This window comes from Alosa pseudoharengus, unplaced genomic scaffold (genome assembly GCF_046254945.1).
Source record: "Alosa pseudoharengus isolate Yale_2024_CS ecotype anadromous, Long Island Sound unplaced genomic scaffold, YU_APseudo_1.1 YU_APseudo_1.1_scf_8, whole genome shotgun sequence".
Lineage (NCBI taxonomy): Eukaryota > Metazoa > Chordata > Actinopteri > Clupeiformes > Clupeidae > Alosa > Alosa pseudoharengus.
In genome coordinates, this window is record NW_027468870.1 from 23193885 (window position 1) to 23215125 (window position 21241).

Below are 21241 nucleotides of genomic sequence, written 5' to 3' on the forward strand. Positions count from 1 at the left end.
AATGACCTTTTGCTTGACTGGCTGCTACACAAGATAACAACATTGACGCCAAATTACATCTAAACTTACTCAACATTTTCAGTTCCATTTGATTCACGCTTCAGCATGGGCGTCTAGGCACGCGCGCACGACGACCTCCGTTCATAAATATTCACGCTAAACTCCGCCCTGGAAACTCAGAATCTCAGAAACCGTATATCTGGTAACACCGTGATACACCTTGCCTGTAAAATGCCATAACACCCGACAAAAGAAGATATTTATCCGGATAGCATGACAGCGGTACCGACCGAGAGTATGAAAACATCGGATCCACGCATGATGCTGCAACTGTTAATTGTAAGGGTAGGCTATTTCCGAGGTGTAAGTTAACTGTGTGTAGGTTGCATTATCCATGTGGATAACTATTAATCACGTAAGCAAGAGCTAACAACAGTAGCTTCTAGCTAACGTTAGCAATGTAATATCCACTGTTGTCAAAGGCTCATTAGAGTCGACAACTCATGAAACCTAGTTCGGAGTTCACAATGATTCAATAGTAACAACAGAGTTGATAAGGTGCTGAATTTAACAATTACGTAGATTTAGCACTCGGGAATCTAGCCACCTAGCACCACCGCCGTCTAGCTATCCAGAGAAATATTCTGTGGTCACCGCTATTTACCGATTTCCGGCTCCCATTGACTTCCATTCAACACATGTAAACAAAACGTCATCTACTCAAACTAACGCCGCTGACTTATGCCAGCAACCACTTCACTTTGATAATAAACTACATTTTGGTACAATATATATAGACCTGGAATAACAGAATTTGCCTTAAGCAGTGAGGAGAAATGTTATGCAAAGTGTGAGCCCCTAAGACTGTGCCCATTGCCTAAATTTGTGGTCGTTTAATGTCGAATGTCAGAGTAATTATACATTCCAAAACGTACCTTAATGATACTCCACAATTTATAAAGGAACGAAGTTTAAAAAGAAAAACACATTATATCAGATGGATTACACGAATAATTGACAAGGAAGATTATTCGACGGTCGCTTCTCTTCTAATAAATATAATGGGCTACATTCGGCTACATTACATATTTCAGGCCGCTAGATGGCGGCATTTCACTGCACTTCGGGCCTTTTTTGGATGTAAAAGCAAGCAGTAAAATTGCGTCATCTGGTGGTTGTGTAACGCAATAGCGCCATGAAATATATAATTTAACAGGAAATTACGGTGGAAATCTTGTTTTTTCTTACTAATTATTCGTGTAATCCCTCTGATATATTGTGTTTTTCTTTTTAAACTTCGTTCCTTTATAAATTGTGATGTGATATTAAGGTATGTTTTTCAATGTAATTACTCTGACAAGTGAGGCGGGATCACATCAGCCAGCGGCAAGCGAGCGGCAGCGGCAAAAACGCAACGCTCAGAACTGAGGTGAAGTTTGATATTCGATATTTGGATAATAAACAGATATTCAATTTTTTTTTTATGTGGCCGGTTTCACCCAGTGTTTGCAGACAGTGTTCAAACAGATGGCCCGTCCACTTGCTCCCAGCCGACCTACTTAGGGACCGTCTGTAAAGTACCTTCTGAATTACCTTCATAGTCTTTTTTTTGTCAATAGCTTTGACATCATGACCTAGTTACTCCAAACCAATGCAGAATAGTTATCCTATGGACTCATCAGACACACCTCTTCTTATAGCCACTGTATGCACACTGTATTTTATATGAATATTTTAAAGAAAATACATTATTTCCTATATGAATGGTCTTCTTTTTTTCAATACCTCCCAAGCCATGTGACCTAGTGACTCCAAACCAATGCAGAATAGTTATCCTATATGGTTTTAATCAGACACACTTCTTATAGCCACTGTATGCACACTAGGGCTGGGCGATAAAACGATAGCGATATGTATCGCAAATAGTTATTCACCATCATTTTTACATTGGTAATGCCGGATAAAAGTGATTAAGCGAGAGGCAAATATGAAGCACAGCTGAAGAGGCACTGTCACGAGATGTAAGCAGCAACTCTGCAGGATAAATGTTTTTTATTCAGTCATTCGAACATTATTGGTGTAAGTGTTGCTTTTTCCAGGCTATGTTTTCGATGGTAACCCATTGTCAGTCAAAAGTGAAAGCTTTGTTGTTGACTGACACCACGGTGAAGTTAGTTTCACTTTGCCAATAAGTTCAAATAATAGAAGAGTGCAAATGCGTGAAGGCTATACTCTGCTAGGTTTTAGTAAAGCATGATTTAGTGGAATAACTGTTCTATATGGTCTCGCGTGCAAGCAGATTGGGGTAGCCGTGGCCTACTGGTTAGCACTTCGGACCTGTAACCGGAGGGTTGCCGGTTCGAACCCCGACCAGTAGGCACGGCTGAAGTGCCCTTGAGCAAGGCACCTAACCCCTCACTGCTCCCCGAGCGCCGCTGTTGATGCAGGCAGCTCACTGCGCCGGGATTAGTGTGTGCTTCACCTCACTGTGTGTTCACTGTGTGCTGTGTGTGTTTCACTAATTCACGGATTGGGATAAATGCAGAGACCAAATTTCCCTCACGGGATCAAAAGAGTATATATACTTATACTTATACTGATTCCTTCAAAATACTGATGCGCTGTTTGAATTTGCGCTGATTGCTGTTAAAGGGAATGACCGATGTCATTCTCATTGGTTTAAATCATGTTAGGAACGCCTTGTTGCGCCTTCCTCCCGACGTTTGATAACGAAAACACTCCCAATGTGGACTGGACATCCCACTAAATGTAAATAAGCTTTTCGCCAGTGACCATGCATTTTACCCTACAAAAATAGGGCCCAGAATCTCATTCATAGTATTCCACTAAATCTTGCTTTACTAAAACCTGTTTGCGACCAGCAGAGTATAGCCTACATGCATCTGCACTCGTGTATTATTTGAACTCATAGGCAAAGTTTGAGCTCATAGTCAACGACAAAACAGTTCTACAGTTACAATCGAAAACATAGCCTGGAAAAAAGCAAAACGTACCCCAATAATGTTCGAATGACTGAATAAACATCCTATGAATATTTATCCTGCAGAGGTGCTGTTTGGTAATGGTTGCTTACATCTCGACAGTGCGTCTTCAGCTGTGCTTTATACAGTATGCGCCTTTCGCTATAGACCAGGTTTTTCTTGGTTAGATGCGCAATGATTTTTAGAGGGTGTAAGATTTTTGGATCATGCACCAGACCACACCTTATATCATTAATTGCCACACCCCTGGGCGCAAGGTTTAATAAAAGTGGAGCGCATGGCGAAAATGGCATCACTTTATTAAGTGTTGGGCACATACTATCCATGAGTGCTGAAAGATGTATGTTGCCTCAAATTTACAAATAAGAAAATCATTGAACCTCCTTAATAGGATCTATTATTTATCATATATCTCGATTAAGTGAAAACATGGTGCACGAGAGTTAATATAGCTAGCAGCTCTGATTCTGATGTTACTCCAAAGATGTTATTTCTTTATATTATTTTTATATTATTGGTGGGCTGCTTGCTTACTTAACACTCAAAAGCACCCAGAATGAATCTCTGAATCTCTAAAATTCCATGAGACTATTCAAGTATAATTAAATGTGATTCAATCTTGTTTTTCCAGTTGTGTACGATTGCGTTAGGAACAGATTGTCAACAATCGGGAAGGCCTCTGTTTAAACTGGATTTGTCCTGGCCTAAGTACACTGAGGACTTTTCTGGTGAAGCTTTTGGTGTGGCTGTTAACCATGTAACTGGTTTGGTGTATGTTGCACAGGTAAGATGGCAAAAAGAACATGATGTGTTTTGCATTTCTATGAACTATGAATGTTCACAGTAACCTGTTAAAAATCATATTTTTTAAATAACCAGAGAGGAGAGAATGTAGCAAAAGTACTCGTCTTTAACGTAGATGGAGACTTCATACAAGCTTGGAATACCACGACTTTAGAGATGCCCCATGGAATTTTCCTTGCTAATGCACATTCCAACCCTTCTGTCTGGATTACTGATGTTGGAACAGGTGGGTTGTGCTATGTAAAAATGAACACCATATTTGTAATTATATGCTTTGTGAATAATGCTTATTTCCTGTCTTTTGCTCATCAGGACCATATGGCCATACAGTCAAGCAGTACACTCCTTCAGGGAAGCTCTTGCAGATTTTGGGCACACCAGGGAAAGCAGGGTCAGGTGTGAATCCACTTCAGTTCGACCAGCCAGCAGAAATCTTTGTCCATGCTTCTGGTGAAATATATATTGTGGATGGTGATGGAGGCATGAACAACCGTCTGATTAAATTATCACAAGGTAGGCATGACCAGTTTCATGTAATTATCCATAATTATGAAAATGGTTTGCATCTATAATTGATTATATCAACCCTGTAGATCTACAGGTGGTCTGGGTGCATGGAGAGAAGGGCCAGGAGCTTGGACAGTTTTACATTCCCCATAGTGTAGCCGTGGATAGCTATCAGAGGGTATGTCTGAAACAGGATTCCGTAAGCATTAGCAGTATCATGACCAATTGCAAATGCCTGTTTCAACCAGCTTTGTCTCTTTTCTCCTACAAGTGAATTTATGTAGAGTTTGGTTCCAAAATGCTATATCCTCCATTTTGGTGAATTTTCATAAAGTAATGTAGGGGACCTTTAATTGGGCTATTGTTATTTGATTTATCTTTACAACACAACTGCATTTTTATTGATATTACCTGAAATACACAATTAAATAACATGACTTTTAATATTTTTTGAAAAAATGGAGATAGCGTTTTGGAACCAAATTCTTCATGTACGCTATGAATACAGCACTGTACACAAATCTATACTTGTATTTTGTCTCTTCAGGTATGGGTGGCTGATAGGGGAAACAAGAGAATCCAGGTGTTCAATTCAATAACAGGAGACTGGCTTGGTACATGGGGAAGCTGCTTTAGTGAAGATGGACCTTACTCAGTTAGGTAAGACATAGATATATTGAAAAATCATAATAAGATATACGGTAGTCAATGGGTTTTCTAAACCTTTTGAAACTAAAAGTGTTCATAAATCGTAAAAGATGGCTTCTTCCACCCATCTGCTTACAGTATCCTGTGATTATTATTCATGCTTCCTATGATTTTTAAGACTGCAGCTGTCTTTACGTGGAAGTCAGACAGTATTATAGCTTTACAAAATGCATACCTGTCTCAGTATTTGCTACAGTGGTACATCACACTGTCTGGTCTGGCTTTTTCCACTCCTATTCCTTAGTTCTTCAAATCAGTTGTTTCTCTAGTCTTCACTCTTCTCTTAATTTCCTCTTTTGTAAGTATGGACCACAAGTGGCATGTTGTGTTTCCATGGGGGCGTGTCCACATAGCATCATTCCCTCTACTGCATTACTTATTTAATCTGTATTGTTTTACAGGCAAACTTCAAATCAGAAGTATTTTGTCGTGGTTCTTCTGAACAGTAGTCAGATCACTCTGCTGGAAGCTCCTCCGATTGGAGGGATCGGTCAGTGTCATGTTGTCAGTGTTATCCAGTTGGCAGATGATGTGAAGCCCCACCTGGTTGATATCAACCTCAAAACAGGAGCATTATATGTGGCAGAAATTGGTGCTCAGCAGGTTCAAAAGTTTGTGCCTTACACTCTAGATGGGAACAGAGAAACTGGAACTCATTTCAGGGCATGACAAACTGGTAAAATGCAAAATATTATGTTGCCCTTAAGAAAATGCTTATAATTGCAATAATAATTATTTAGCAGATGCTTTTGTCCACACACAACCATAGATATACAAACCATAACTCCAAGAGAATTAATTCATTATAGATAGACAGATAGTAATCACTAATCATTGTTGTAAATGACCTGTGGAACCCTGCTCCACTGGTACTTAAAGGGACACCAGGCAAGCCTGATGCTTTTTCTCTACGAAACTCCCCCTCGCTCGGTCTGAAGCTCTTTTCCTTTTCTTTGCATCTTCCGGCAAGGGTTTTCGCTGCTTCTTTGCCGGCTCTGCCATTATACACACGTTTGCAACAATCGCTAGCGTTTCGTTAGCCTCCCTCTGTGCTGTGGATGCAGGATGGAAACTGAAACTGCTTCGGTCGCCGGGTACGATACACTGAACTTGCAAGCGGGATATTCTTCCTACAGGCAGTAGGGGCGGGCGAGAGAGTCTTCATTCGCCCTGTAATGAGTCATTTAACCATATACCGACTTACGAAGATGAGTAATTAACACAAAAACGTTGCCTGGTGTCCCTTTAAATTTTACATTAAAAAACACACAGGCAGATGTACCAAGATTGGCACTGTTTACGCTGCGTTTGCCATTGCCAGTCGCCAGGAACACTGTACCTTCTTATTATACATTCTATTTACCAAATGTGAAATTCATCTCGTAGTTGGCACTTTTCTCTGCCCCTCTTATGGTGCCCAACTGAATAGTAACATCCAATCACATCCTGTTTGATATGTCCTGTTGTTGTCTGTCTATCTGACAAGCTGCATGGTGCCAGATACATTTCTGAAAGGACCAATAAACATTTATCTATCTTGCTATCACAAGCACAATTGCAATCAACTGTGGAAGATATTAAAAGGAATTCAAATGTTAGCTATCAGAAAATAATACAATACATGCTGAAGATGTTGATGTTGAGTTGAGGCTACAGTATATAGCCTATGTTTAGCCCATTGACTAACTTGATGATATAGAAGACAAACCATTTTGTGGAATGATGCATCATCATATGAAATTTGCAACAATGTGACTCAAACACAATCTCGGGTAGCCTATAAATTACTCGTTGTCTGTAGCTGGTCGTGTGTCATTCACCTTTATCGCTCGTTTCAATTTGGGACCTTGCAGTCGGAATTGTCGTTTGTTTATTCAAAGTCTAAAGACAGTCCTAGAGTATGTAGCCTGGGCTATTCAAAGTGTCAGTTTATTGCACATTTTTACGTCATTTTGAATAGCCACTGCATACCCGTGTTTGTTGGTGTGTTGTTGCAGAATCCGCGGAATCATTTTATGCAAGCAAACTACATACAGGGAGTCTTTATTGTTGATGAGGGCAGACATGATAATCATCCAAACATTTTGCATCTTGGCCTGCGCTGTGCCCTGATTCAGTGCTGCCAAAACTCCGCTTACCCTCTGTCTCTGGTCCTGCGATATGCTGTGTGAGAGAGGGAGTGGCTACAGTAGAGCAGAGAAAGCCAATGTGTGCTTCTTTTACTGATATATTTAACAATATCTTTTGCATTACTTATCCAAACAACATCAAACTTGGCACTGCACTTACTCTTGCCCGTGGCAAGACACATGCCATGTTTGAAACAATTGGACGAACGGTTCGAGAGATATGCGAATAACGATTATGGCAATTCCTGTCATTTGACTGATACTGATCTCATTGTGTCTAAAAGTTTATTCTATTCACCCATTTACCCGCAATCTGGATTACAACTGCTTTTAGAAGGTGGAACATTTTCACACCAAAAAAGATATGCTTATAATGTATGTTTCAGACTCATCTTAAAATGGATTCAAAAGGATTTTTTTTGTGTGCACTGGTTAGTATGCTGTTTTGTTATTTTTCTATAAGTGAGCGAGGTTTTGCACAGTACACAGAATTCTAATACATTTTTGGGTGTTTATTGTGCATTTGTGTCTATAATATTAATAGTATAATATATTATTTATAATATAATGGTGTTGTCAGTATCACCCCTGTTTGTTGGTTGTTTTGCATGTAATACATCTTTTTGACCATCTATGGCTCTGGTGTTGGTGCTTGACAGTTTTAAACTGGTGTGCACAGTCGGTATGCTGTTCTGTTTTTATGTATATTTCTTCAAATATTGCCATCTTTTTTAAGTAAGTAGTAAAGGTATCTGTAAATGTTAATTTACTATGTCATGGTTGATCACATGACAGTCATAATACCAGTAATGGTGTGGGGGTATGTGTGGATGTGTACATCTGTTTCATGTCTGAAGAAGCGCTTGCACTCAAAATATTACATGTGGTGGTAATTGACCATTAAAAGAGATTGGGAGCAGCATCTCTGGAATTTATTTTAACTTGGTGTATTATTTCACAGAAAACCAACCAAAGGCGTTTGTGACTTTTCCAGGACGTCATGCATTCAGGCACATTGTTGATTTGCATTTCAAGCGAAAACCTATCCTTTAAAAACTGCCGTCACCAGTATCCATTGTTTCTGATTTACAGTCAAGAGATAGTGAACTGAAATCTAAGAAGGTGAGACTGACTGGATAGGATTTAAGCCCTGTAAAAGCCCACAGGAGGCAAATTTAGATTTTCCAATTTATAATTAATTCATAAAGCTTTTATAAGTATGCCCTTATTATAAAGTAGTACCTCACATTGTAAATCCCTGTCATTTATTATAAACCCAGGCATTTAAGAAGAAAAAATCTGTTGAGTAAATTCAAATTAAATATGTAATGTTTCATATCAGTCGATATTGATAATTAGTGCTTTTTTTTTTACCTGTTATAGCCTAAATGTCAACACAACCATGAAAAACACTCAAATTAATAAATGTAGGCCTACACATAAGTCTGAATGAAAATTGAAATCTCACATCCCACACATTTCTTCATATTACAGTGTTTCCCCGCAGGAAATTTGTTAGTTATGGTTATGGTTGTGGGATTTGGCGAACACTTGTGACATACAAATACACAACAATATAATACTTAAATTTAGAATTTAACGTCTGGGAACAATTTAAAATATTGGTCAGGCTACATACATTAAGGAGAACAGCAATAATAACAACAATGTCAATGTCAAAATCTCCCTTTATGCAGAGCAGAGGCAATGAGGAGCAGATGTAGTTTTTGACTAGTGTAATTTTGTTATTGCAACAGCCAATTATGATCAATGAATATCGGCCAAATATCGGTTATTGGCCATGCTAAGCCAGTAACGGCCTTAAAAAAATGCATATTGGTCGACCTCTTTTGTTGTCCCATGTAGAGATTTAATTCAGATAGGCCTAGCCCTGGTCCTACGTCTTGACTAACATGCTGGCGTCACATGTCCCGCCCATCAATCCAGAGGAAATACGGGAAGAGCAGAAAGAAACCCAAGCAAGCAAGAGTGTATTAATAAAGCAACGTTAACATTTAAGACAGTTGCCTGTTTATGTCACGGGACGAAATCTGATTGCAGTCCATATTATATGGTTACAAAATATGGATCTCAGATTCATAACCAGAAGACACTACAGTCTCTTACTATGTGGGGTCATAATATATCTTATCTACGGTAAGCACAAGACTTTTATAGCTAACGCTAGCAGGCTAAGGAACAGGCTAACTGGAGTAACATTAGGTTAACATTTTTTGCGCTATGTTTGTGACTCACTTTTCGATTTCGTGTCATGAATTTGGGGCTTTTATTGTGCCTCTTCAATAATATGGGTTCTAATTAAAAATCCACATTCACTCACGTTAAAACCCAAGTGCTAGTTTGTAACGTTAAAGTTGTAGAAGACTGTAGTAGCTAAGTATCAAAGGGCTGCAGGAACTTAGCGACAGTAACGTTAACGTTATATTTGGGGCCGTCAGCTAATCAGTTATGCACATGATCCTGTCTCTTGGAACCAAACACACATCTATTTTATAGGTACTATTTTTGTTAAGGTCTTTGGCTAAAAGTGTAGTCATTTGAAAGAATTCTCTCAAACTTAACTGGCTAGAAAGGGTGTGCTTGCTATTATGCTAACGTAGCTAAACATAGCGTTCTAGCCAATGATGGTAAAAATAATGTAACGTTACTGCGGGAGTGGACTACAAAAGATAATTAACCTATCTCTCTATCGCACTCTGTGTCTGGATGCAGCTCTGGTTTTAGGATTATCCTTTATCTGTCGTAAACTACAGAATGGATGTTAACATTAAGGCACGATTTGTAGTTTCCCCTTGTGTTTTTATAGGTAACGGTTATTCTAGGCTTTTTGCGGTGTCTCTTTTTGAGGCGTGTCTGAAATCCATCTTTAACGTAACAGGTCCTACGTTAATGTGAAGGACAGACACAGACACCTGCCGTTTCCAAGAGCGGTCCAGGTTCTAAAACTAGCCTATACATGACTGCTTTATAACAAACATGTAAAGTCTGTATTTAACAAGTCATTAACGTTGCAGTGCATGCAAAATAAGGCACTGTATTGTTATCCGGTGCATACATTAGCGTTATCTGTTACTTTCACAGCCAAAGAAAAAACTAATATAATGAAGGAAATAGGGGAAGCCAATGGAGTTAAATAGGCCACATAATTTATTTTCTACTTATTCATAACAGCACAAATTGCAGATGTATGATTGTGAGATAACTAAACACAGATTGTTTGTGTGTAACCCTCACTTCTTAATGCACTGGTTGTAATTGATAGTAACTTTCCACAACGAATACGTTTTGTTTTGTCTCAAATACAGTTTATTGATTTACCTAATTTACCCATAGGTACGCTTTTGGTCACGGCTATTGAGGTGTATGCCCCTGAAGACGCATTCTTTGAAAATGGGACCACAGGAACGCTTAAATGTTCTTTCAAATCAAAAGAAGTTGTCAGCAGTGGAGCTTCAGTTACTTGGTCTTTTGCACCGGAAGGAGCAACAGACAACCCAACTTCGGTAAGATTGAAACTCATTTTTCAAAAGGCTTATGCGAGTTTTATGCATTTTTGTGCTCTTTGAGGAGGTACAGTCCTGGTCAAAGTTATGGGTAGGCCTACTCTTTCATTTAAAATACATAATAATGTCTTTAGATACACAAATTGATATGTTTGTATGATGGCACATTACCTGTGAAGCAATGTTTGATATTTGAGAAGTATTGTTCATAGACACCCTAAACTTTGTAGGACTAAAGACAAACCTGCTATCAATATGATTGAACCATTTAAAAGTTTGCATGCGTGGCTTGCAAGTATTCAAACTAGGAGTGTAAAGGTACAATTATTCTATAGGTCTTAGTTTTGGGACCTAAGCTTAAACATTGTTGAACAAAATCTAAAATGGTGCCGCTATTGGTCAGTCGTATTTCAGTGGGGTGCTAATCATTTTTGATACAAAAAAATGTTGATACAAAAAAATGAGTTTACGAGACCCTCAAAATCACCAGTTTTGCACTTTTTTCCATATTTAGCGCAAACTAATGGGCATGCAGTGCAAACTTTTAACAGCCCAATCATACTGAGAACATGTGTGTCTTCCACCCTACAAAGTTTGGGCAGGCTGGGAATAATACTTTTCAAGATGCCCAAACATGGCTTCCAAGATAAGGCATTTCTGAGAGTGTAAAACTAGGGCTGTAACTATATGCATATCGAAACTGAAATCATGACATTCATATCCAAAAGCCTGTGTCGGGTGTGAGACGGCAGAAGGTCAGACTGTCCTAAATCTGGCAATATAAGAATCATGGTGGAGGGAGACTAACGGCTTCTACACACAGTTGCGTGCGTTTTGCTGTCACTTCATGTGTTTGTATAATGTGATCCCTTTCACCTAGAAGGATGTGCTTGGTTCACAATAAATTCAATGAGAGTAATGGGTGCGCAGGTGAACGCAGAGCAGTATAGACTGTAAATATGATGCAATATTATTTTTTTTTATTTGAATACTTGATTGTACAGTCAAGTGCCTAGTCTCGTTGGAAAGTCCCACTTCTGCTCTGTCATGCAATAAAGGTTTTATCTCGCTGCAATGAATGGATCCGGAGCAATTTAACAGAGAAGAACGGGTGTGTTTTTGTGTTTTGGCACACCTCAGCTTGCCGTGGTGTATGGAAAACAGGCCTCAGTGATGGACATTATATGTACAGTTAAGAACAAAATTATTCATACCCCTGGCAAATATTGATGTAATATTGATTTTCTCTTTATCAATATGTTTGTTCTGACTGAAAAAGACACTGTCACATGCCAAAAGGTTATAAGACAATGTGGGAGAAACATGGAATTAAAAAAAAGAAGCGTTTTCATATTTTTTTAAATTTTTATGAAAAATGACATGTCCAAAATTATTCATGGTTCTTATAATATCTACCAAGCCTCTCCATGTCTCTACAATCATTGTAGACCACACCTTTTTAACAGCAATCTGGGTTTTCAGTCAGGAACGATTATTTGCCATCACTGTGCTCACTTTTTTGACGGATTAAGGTCTGGACTCTAAAATGCTGATATTGTTCTCAGTTAACCATTTCTTGCAAAAATCTCAATGTAGTCCATTGTTTTAGTGTTACCGTTTACTTTGAAAAGTTCACCAGTTCCCATTGTCTGAAAAAAAAAAACAAATACATTTCTATAGCTATTCTCCACATTGTGGATGGTGTTTTGGTGGTTGAAATGTTCACTCCATCTCAAAATGGATCACTTGCTCATCTTGGATGCTGATCATGGATCACTCTTCTCCAAACATGCACAACTCAGCTAAACCTTTATAAGGGCACACCTGGACAAAGAATTTAGCTTTCGCTGGATTTTGTTTTTGACCCAGGCCCATGGTCTGATATTGGCACCATGTCCATTTCAATTGTGGGGGTTAGAACAGTATTCTTTTTGGGACGTTTTTCAACCAAGGGGACCTGGTGACCTTCTCAAAGTAAACGGTAGCACTAAAGCAAGAGGCTACACTGAGATTCTGGAGGAAAAGATCAGGCAGTGTGCCAAGAGACCTGCCCCAATAGGCACCATTGGACCATTAAACCATACAATAATCCAAAACATACAGCCAAACATGGCAAGAAATGGTTAACAAAGAACAATGTCAACATTTTAGAGTGGCCCAGCCAGAGTCCAGACCTCAGTTAAAAAAGTTAGCACAAGGCCAAAGTGATGACAAATAATTGTTCCTGCCTCAAAACCCAGATTGCAGCTAAAAAGGTGCAGTCTACAATCATTGTGGAGACATGGAGAGCCTTGGTAGGTATTATAAGAACCATTTCGAGAGCTTTGATGGCAAATAAAGATGTTTCCATTGATTATTTGAAAAGGGTATGAATAATTTTGGACATGCCATTTTTCATAAAAATGTTAAAGATAAAAACTATTTTTTTTTTTTTTGATTCCATGTTTCTACCACATTGTCTTAAAACCTTTTGGCATGTGGCAGTGTCATTTTCAGTCAGAACAAACATATTGGTCAAGAGAAAATCAACATTACATCAATATTTGCCAGGGGTATGAATAATTTTGTTCTTAACTGTATATATATATTTTTTTATAGATTATGCCTCAATTGGGTGATGAACCCATTGTAACTGGAGTGCAGTTTTGCTTAGAGTATTGTGTTGTTGTGGTATTTCAAGATGAGGTAAGTAGAAGTTTCAGCAATTGTTAATGACTGACTGGTCCTTTCTTCTCTTTGCAGTTCTTCTATTATACTGGTGGCAAGTCATACCCAGGATCTCTTGCACAGTTTGAAAAACGAGTAAATTGGGTAGGAGACCTAAACAAAAAAGACGCATCAATTCAAGTTGCCCAGATGCAATTCAGTGACAATGGCACATACTGGTGTGATGTGAAAAACCCACCAGATATAACAGGATCAGCTTCACATATAAAAGTTAGGGTTGTTATAAAAGGTGAGTCCAATATAACTCTTCCAATGTTTACATTACCAGAATATTGGGGATATCCCACAATGTGCTGCATAAATACCAGTAACACTTGTCTGTAAATCAGTATTGAGAATAAAGTGCCTGAAAACTGTCTTCCAGTATCGTTGGAATAGAAATTAGGTTTAGATGTTGTCGCTTTCTGAGCAGAATTTTTACATCATTGTTCTTTATTTTTCAGAATCCCTACCTCAAACCAGCCCAGCTATTATTGCAGTTGGAGTGATAGCAGCTGTTATATGTCTGATTGTCATTGCAGTTGTCACTTATTTCATCATTAGGAGGCAGGAGCCAAGTCATGGCTATGATGGGTAAGCTATTTGAAGAGTTATTGCCTGTTTGGGGCTGGGTGATGGCTGCTTTGGTTTATCTTATACTGAAGACCAGGTGTTTACCAAGTTTACCCTAAACATCCTTTCAGCCTTCCATTAATGTCCCTGGTGTGTTTTGCTGTGGTTGTCTCTAGGCACAAATGTATTTCACACGAAATCATTTAGGAAAATGTTGTGCTTTATTCCTAACAGTCTCAACAATAGATGAGTAAATTCAAGTTAGATCGACCCCTCTCATCAAAATCTAGTTAGTTATTAGATTATGCATATAGTAATGAGTACAAACTGCTGACAGATTGGGTATGATGCTTCCAGACTCAATATTTTCTAGTATTGAGCCATAAGACACAGCATGTAAGCATGGCCAAACTTCTCTGTTTTCATGTTGGAGCCTTTGTTATGTGACTACAAAACCAGATAGACTTGCTTGGATGGCAAATGTGGAGGTCTGCATTGTATTTCCTTTAATTCCAGTATGTTAGTACTAGCAGCCGGTGTGTATTAAATTCACCTTATATTAGTATGTGGTATGAATAGGATATTATGGTAAATATGTAACATGCCTATGTAAACATATTCATGAGCTGCAGGCCTCTAAGGAGTCTATATAATCTATAGGGATGTAGTAATACACTCAACTCACAATTCGGTACGATTCACGATTTTTAGTTCACAATCAGCTTTTCTCACTATTTTTTTTAACAGAATAAGCTGCAGACAAATTATGACTAAAGCATATTCCTTTATTTATATGAACTCAAGAAGAACACAAGGTCTGAACTCATCACCAATTAATGCATATTCTGTCTTAATCTGGCGCCCTGATGAGGTTGTTTTAAATTTGACTAATCTGACGTGTGAACAAGTGAACTCAAAAGCTGATTACTCCCATACCACACTTGGGTCCACGTGCCCACAGAGACCCGGGTTCGTTTCCCGGTCCCACCCCGTCTCTCCCACTCGCTTCCTGTCACTCTCTTCACCGTCCTGTCACATTAAAGCCTCCCAAAAATATTTCAAATATAATAATGATAATAATATTAATCATAATAAATAATGGTTTTGTTCTGTTTAGAATTGTAGAAAAAGAAAATATAATCGTTTAGGCTCCAGAATGTAATGGATTTGTCTTTGGCCCATGCACATGTTCAACCATTTTATGTAAAATGGGTCAGTATTTTTGTGTAACTAATGAAGAGGAAAGAAGTGTATCATCCTGTCCTTTATTGGCTAGCCTACCTCATTCTACTGTCACATATAATTGTTTTTTGTAATGGATATAGTGACACTGTATAGTGAATTGCTCTATATTGATAGTACAATGTAAGAAAATGTATGCATCATTACTTCCACAGAAACTTGCTGCTATTCATATTCCATGCTTTGTATGAGGTTAACAAGAGATGAAGTTAAATTAAGTCCCTTACTAGCCTTCTAATCTTTGCTGTTTATCTTAATTTATCTATTACCCTACACCCTTACTGCACTTGCATGGAAACTACATTTTTGAGCTTTTCTTTGTGTAAAAGAAATAGGCTAACAGTTTTAATGCATTCATTTTCTCTGAAATGCCAAGACTAAAAACCTTTGATGTTGATATTTGTAATGAATATTGAAAGATTGAAGGTTTTACGTAGCCTCTTCCCTTTACTCCAAGCACTGAGTTGGACTTATAAATTATCCTGATCCTCTTGACCATCCCCCAGAATGTTCTGCAGTGATATCCCCACAATACTGGTTTTCTTAGAAAATAGAGGTAAAGATAGGAGGAAATGTTTCTAATTATCTCAAAAGTCAGTCCAGCCTCTTGGGTTTGAGGAGAACAAGAGGGTAATCCTGAAGACTGTGTAGTAGAACCCGACCAATATGGGATTTTGAAGGCCGATATCGATGTTTGAGTATTTCAAAAGCCGATAACCGATATATCGGTGATAGTAATTTTTAACCAGCACAAATGTTCTCACATAACAAAGTTTTGTTCCTAGGTTTCTTAAACAGTCATGGGTGTGTTTTGGGCGTAACATCATTTAAACCAATAAGAATTACATCTGTCATTCCTTTTAACAGCGTGCAGCGCAACTTCAAACAATGCATCGGTATTTTAACAGTCAGCGGCGCATTTGAAGGATCTGCTTAAGAGCTCTATGGAACAGTTATAACACTAAACCATGCTTTACTAAATCCTAGCATAGTATAGCCTACACACATTTGCACTCGTATATTATTTGAACTCATTGGCAAAGTGAAACTAACTTCACCGTGGTGTTAGTCAACGACAAAACAGTTATACATAGTTAGTTACTTTCATTATTGACTGACAATGGGTTACCATCGAAAACATAGCCTGGAAAAAGCAACATTTACCCTAATAATGTTCGAATGACCTAATAAAAAACGTTATCCTGTAGAGGAGTTGCTTACGTCTGGTGACCGTGCATCTTCAGCTGTGCTTCATATTTGCCTCTCGCTTCTCGCCTAATGACCTTTATCCGTCATTTGCAAATGATGGTGAATAACTACTTATTGTGAGATGTATTTCGTAATCTTTATTCTAATTATGTTTCCCATTGTAATCGTGTAATTTGTAATGTTTTGCATGGATGTGTACTGATGCGTGTTCATGGATGATAGAAGGATGGAGCGTTGTGCACCCGCCCATATCACTGTTGATAAAGCGCTCTTAAAATAACATATAAACAACTCACCATGGACGTTTGACCAGGTTTCCCTTCGTCAGTGGCGTAATGCGTTTTAGGTAGTGTATGATTGCGATTTTTAGACAACGCGCCAGACCACTATTTTGGATGTTCATTGCCACACATCCTCCTGGCGCATTGTTTAAAAATGAGACGTGCAAAATACGAAAATAAACTTTTCACTGGGAAAATAACGAGTTTTCCACCATGCGCTAGTGCATAAATAGGGCCCCTAAATCTTCAAGCCCATTATATGTTCTATGCACTTTAGTTTTGACTCTGAGCACTACCAGGAAACCAGTGCCAGTAGATCTAAGAGACCTTGTAGGTTTGTGTTGTGCAAACATATCTGGAATATATTTTGGGCCCAGCAAGTTTAGTATCTTATAGACCAGGGGTTTCCAACCTTTTTCATTACATGGACCGGACAACATATATTTTTGACGGACCGGGGACAGGGACGTTGATATTATTTTATGAGAGGTTGCGGATCATTTTAGCTGAAAATTTTGAAATTTTGGCAATTTTAATGCAGTTTAGGAAGGGCAGAAATACCTTATAAATGTTTTTTTTTTTTAAGCGGTCATCGCCACATAGGCTATTTGCTACAATAAAGCAACACATGGCTCTGGAGAATTGTATCACTTTTATGAAGTCGCTTTGCTTATTAGATCCTAAGCTATGTGAGAGCTAAGGACAAACTGATAGGGTTGTCTCCAAAAGTAGTACAGAAACACTGAAAAGGGGATTTTTTTCATAATACAGTTTAGCCTCTTTTAAAATAAAGAAATGCGAGCAGCAGAGGTTGTAGGCTTCAGAAACCTTAAGCATGTCTTTCACCTAACACCTGCTTCACTCTCATTGCTAACAACTCATCCCTTTAATGCCCATTCTGCTTTCCCTCATTTTTTCACATTTGAAAATAATATACCAAAGCATTTTTTTATCAGATGTATTTTTCATTTATACAGGGCAGTTGTTTTAAAGTCCCATTTAGAGTACCAGGCTATTGCAGTAGACAAAAATCAACCAATTCTGTGACTATGTAGATTGTACTTTACAGTCATTTTTTTATTCTGCTCCTTTTTTTGCTTGACAGACTTTCTTTCAGGGAACATTTTTGTCTAGTTTAGCACACAGTACTGTGCAGAAGTTTGGTGCATTTGCCCTAATATAGGATAACTCTTCTGTTTATAAGTAGTAAATCACTATTTTTTGAAAGTAGTAAAATTGATATAGGTATATTTGGTTTACTTAACTATGCATGGTAAAAAGTGTTAATGTAATTTTGAAAGCATCCATGTATTACAACTTTTTTTCATATGTGCCTAAAGCATTTTGCACAGTACAGTATGTCCATTGCATTGAGTACTTCATATTTCTGAATCGCCCATTTCTCATGCCATCTGTATTTATCTCCATCTCTGCGTGTGCTTGTGGTTGTATGCTTGTTTGTGTGTGAATCTGCTATGTTTTGTGTGCAATTGCTTCCTGAACCTCTCAAACGAAATCCACCCCAATGCTGGCAATACAAACGTGATACTTGGCAAACCTATGCTCAAACTAGCTGCAACTCCAATGACACCATTAGCTCCCAAACCCTACGTCAAGGAAAGAAGGCAGAGTCCAGTATGGAGAGTTCAAGGTGTAGCAGCCCATCGGCTCCTGTTCAGGTAGGAGTATTCCAACGCTGCTACCAATTGGTTCTTCTGCTGGCCTGGCATTCTGTCCCTATGCTCTGCTTTGCTCCTGCCAAACACAAAGAATTAGCTGCCTTTTTATTAGGGGGATGGGGGGGGGGGTATAAAAGGCAGGTTAATATTTCCCACATGGTTTTCTCATTGCAGCTCACTGGACTATTTTTCTCTATTCGTGTGTTGTAATGGGTGCAATGGTCTATCCTCTTTTACCACAACATTAAGGATTTTGATGTCTATTGGATCAGCTATGGTTGTCTTTTCTCAAACATACTTCTGATTACAGGGGCCGGTGATTTATGCTCAACTTGATCACTCTGGCAACAAGAACTCATCTGCATTCCACAAGGTGGAGCCAGTGGTCTATGCTGACATCCGTAAAAACTAGATCATCAAGAGGAGACCAGATGGGACTGGGCTTTAGGAGTCATTGTTCGCTGCTTCTGAATGGATTACTGCTTTGATGATTTTGTGTTAAAATGTGATGCATTGTGGTTTATAAATTGCATGTCAAGTTATATGTAGAGACCATAGCAGTCTAGATAACACTAGATCTTACAATGTAAGTCATTTGGCTGGAAGATTAATATGATTGGCCATATATTTTGGATGCTTGTAGTGTTGCTCTTGCTCACTAATAAGCATCTCACTTAGTCACCATGAAGGTATCTCTATGGTTCTGTAAACTCCGTGTTGCAGTGCATCTAACAATGTCTTGTAAATACCGCTACTAATGTTAAATAATGATACTAGATAGAAATGAGAAATTTGACCACAGAGCAATGTGAACAGAATTTTATTGTACAGAAGTGTTGTGCTTGTCTGTAATTTATTAAGTAACAAGCACAAAGAGTACTTTAACATCTGAATATGATACAGTGGGGAGATGAGAGTATCATAATTCCTAAGAAATGTTGAACAGGCAGTTCTTGGTTTAAACTTAACGTTCATACAAATTTAGCAAATTATACATTTGCTTTTCTCTGCTTTTGATGCCACCTTTGTAATTATGTTTTTTTAAAGATGTGTGTATTTCTTTTATATATATTGCATTGTGATTAGTTTTAGCTTTGGTATCAAACTTTAATTTCAGAGCCATCACTGTTAAACCTTTGGCGTAATTTTACCAATGCATATGTTGTATGCAAATACACATATTTGTGTGACACCAAGGCATGTAACCACCCAAAGAATGTTAGATTTGCTACTGATTTTTTTTTTTTTTAAATAACCACCACAAATATTAACTTGAACCACAATTAGTTTGTTACTTCCAGCCTGGTTTTAGTTTATTTCAAACTAGATCCTCTCTTAATGTCTTAATTTGTCTTCCATTCTTCCATGTTTTGACAAATCTTGTATGGTCAGTGTCTGCAACACTATGGGCAGGTTTCTTGTGCATGGATTAAGCCTAGTCCTAGTCCTAGACCAAAAGAAAATCCCAGTTGAAAGGACTAGGCTTAATCTATATACTGGTTGAAAGTGTCAACAGTGAAAGCCATTCCTTTCCAATTTTTTTGTACGGTCTACTTAATTAATCAATTTACATAATCTAATCTAGTGATTCATTCCAATCTAGTAATAAGGAGAAGGTGTGTGAGTGTTTGGTGTCGTACCAGTCGTAGTTGTAAGACCCATAGTTTGATCACAGACATGAATATCAGTGAGTAAATTGTGTGCGTTGCCTTATTGTTTAACGGTTTATTATTGCTGTCAAGGTATTGTTGACAGTTGCTGTACACACCTGATGGCCTTCATAACACATGCATATGCAGGTTTTCTCTTGTTCCCTTGTATGTGGCCATTTAGTTACTAGTGCCAGATATCTTAAAAATGGCATGACCAGTCTTGCAGTACCATATCTGAAGTGTATTTTACATTTGCCTTTTGCTGTATTTGGTACACTCCATCATGACTGTTTATGCAGCCTTATACACAGGTTTACCCAACTTACTTTGTAGACATTCCTAAACCAGTGACCAAATGCTGGATTGCTTATTTTGCAGTGAGGTGGGTGAGTGAACGAGCGAGCGAGCCTACCTTTTTTCTAATCTCAAAATGCCTTTGTTATCTGAATGTTTTTGCTACCAAGCATTCCATTTATTTTTTTGAGAATGAAATGTAACCTTTCCTAGGGTATGCATCTATTTTCAATTGTCTTGCCATAACTGCACTATTTCCTGTGTATTGGTTCCAAACAAGCACTACTAAACCTGTTATATTTGTCCCTGTGTCTCAGAACTGGAATGACATTTAAAAAAAAAAATAGTGCCTTCATTTCACCTACTAACTTAAATGGCTGAAACTCACTGAAGTTGAGGAGTCAGATTTACTTGTTTCATTGTACTTTTGTTTATGACAACATGTACCAGATGCTCCAATTTTATATAAAATAAATGTCAAAGTTACCTACAATTAGTTGTTTTCATATATTGCTTGTGATATAATTTGTGAAATGCTACAATGTGTTCGTACAGTATCAAGATGGTGGTCTCACTTGGCCAGTACATTATTTCAGGAAGTATGGAAAGCTGAAAAAAAAATTAGTTTTGGGAGGACCATGATACATACTGCAGTTAACAAGTTGCCTTGAGTAATTGATCCATACCCTATAAATATAGTTCAACAACACTCATTAATAAAATCTGTCAAATAATCCCTGTAAAGATCCCCTCGCCACAATGAAAGCTGTGATGTGATGGCCAGAAAATTACAATTTGTCAGGCTATACAATTGCAGTGTGTGCATATTATGTGGCTTTTTTCAGGAATTTGGTGACTGGGTAAGACCAAATTCTATATATACAGTCTATGGACTACACTGTCAGTAGAACTTTGTAGATTAAATTAACTA

At 38.1% G+C, this 21241-nt stretch overlaps 2 protein-coding genes across 2 annotated transcripts; both read left to right on the plus strand.

Moving 5' to 3' along the window:
• Positions 1-191: 191 nt before the first annotated feature.
• LOC143111935 (NHL repeat-containing protein 3-like) lies at positions 192-6102 on the plus strand. Its single transcript, XM_076274178.1, has 7 exons — positions 192-339; positions 3634-3786; positions 3882-4032; positions 4119-4319; positions 4400-4491; positions 4861-4973; positions 5423-6102. The coding sequence occupies exons 1-7, from the start codon at positions 274-276 to the stop codon at positions 5688-5690; spliced, it is 1044 nt and encodes a 347-aa protein (XP_076130293.1). The 5' UTR covers positions 192-273; the 3' UTR covers positions 5691-6102.
• Positions 6103-9106: 3004 nt separating this feature from the next.
• On the plus strand, positions 9107-20803 carry mpzl1l (myelin protein zero-like 1 like). The gene is made up of 6 exons (XM_076275248.1): positions 9107-9307; positions 10505-10674; positions 13417-13630; positions 13845-13974; positions 18259-18364; positions 18675-20803. The coding sequence occupies exons 1-6, from the start codon at positions 9235-9237 to the stop codon at positions 18774-18776; spliced, it is 795 nt and encodes a 264-aa protein (XP_076131363.1). The 5' UTR covers positions 9107-9234; the 3' UTR covers positions 18777-20803.
• The last annotated feature ends 438 nt before the right edge of the window (positions 20804-21241 follow it).

What these genes read in the sequence shown, in the direction of transcription:
- LOC143111935 (XM_076274178.1), top strand. Translation starts at nt 274, where the DNA reads ATGACAGCGGTACCGACCGAGAGTATGAAAACATCGGATCCACGCATG. An exon ending in GTTTGGTGTATGTTGCACAG is followed by an intron (nt 3,787 to 3,881) that starts GTAAGATGGCAA and finishes TTAAATAACCAG; the next exon opens with AGAGGAGAGAATGTAGCAAA. An exon ending in GATTACTGATGTTGGAACAG is followed by an intron (nt 4,033 to 4,118) that starts GTGGGTTGTGCT and finishes TTTGCTCATCAG; the next exon opens with GACCATATGGCCATACAGTC.
- mpzl1l (XM_076275248.1), top strand. Translation starts at nt 9,235, where the DNA reads ATGGATCTCAGATTCATAACCAGAAGACACTACAGTCTCTTACTATGT. An exon ending in CATAATATATCTTATCTACG is followed by an intron (nt 9,308 to 10,504) that starts GTAAGCACAAGA and finishes ATTTACCCATAG; the next exon opens with GTACGCTTTTGGTCACGGCT. An exon ending in CCAAGTCATGGCTATGATGG is followed by an intron (nt 13,975 to 18,258) that starts GTAAGCTATTTG and finishes TGCTCAAACTAG; the next exon opens with CTGCAACTCCAATGACACCA.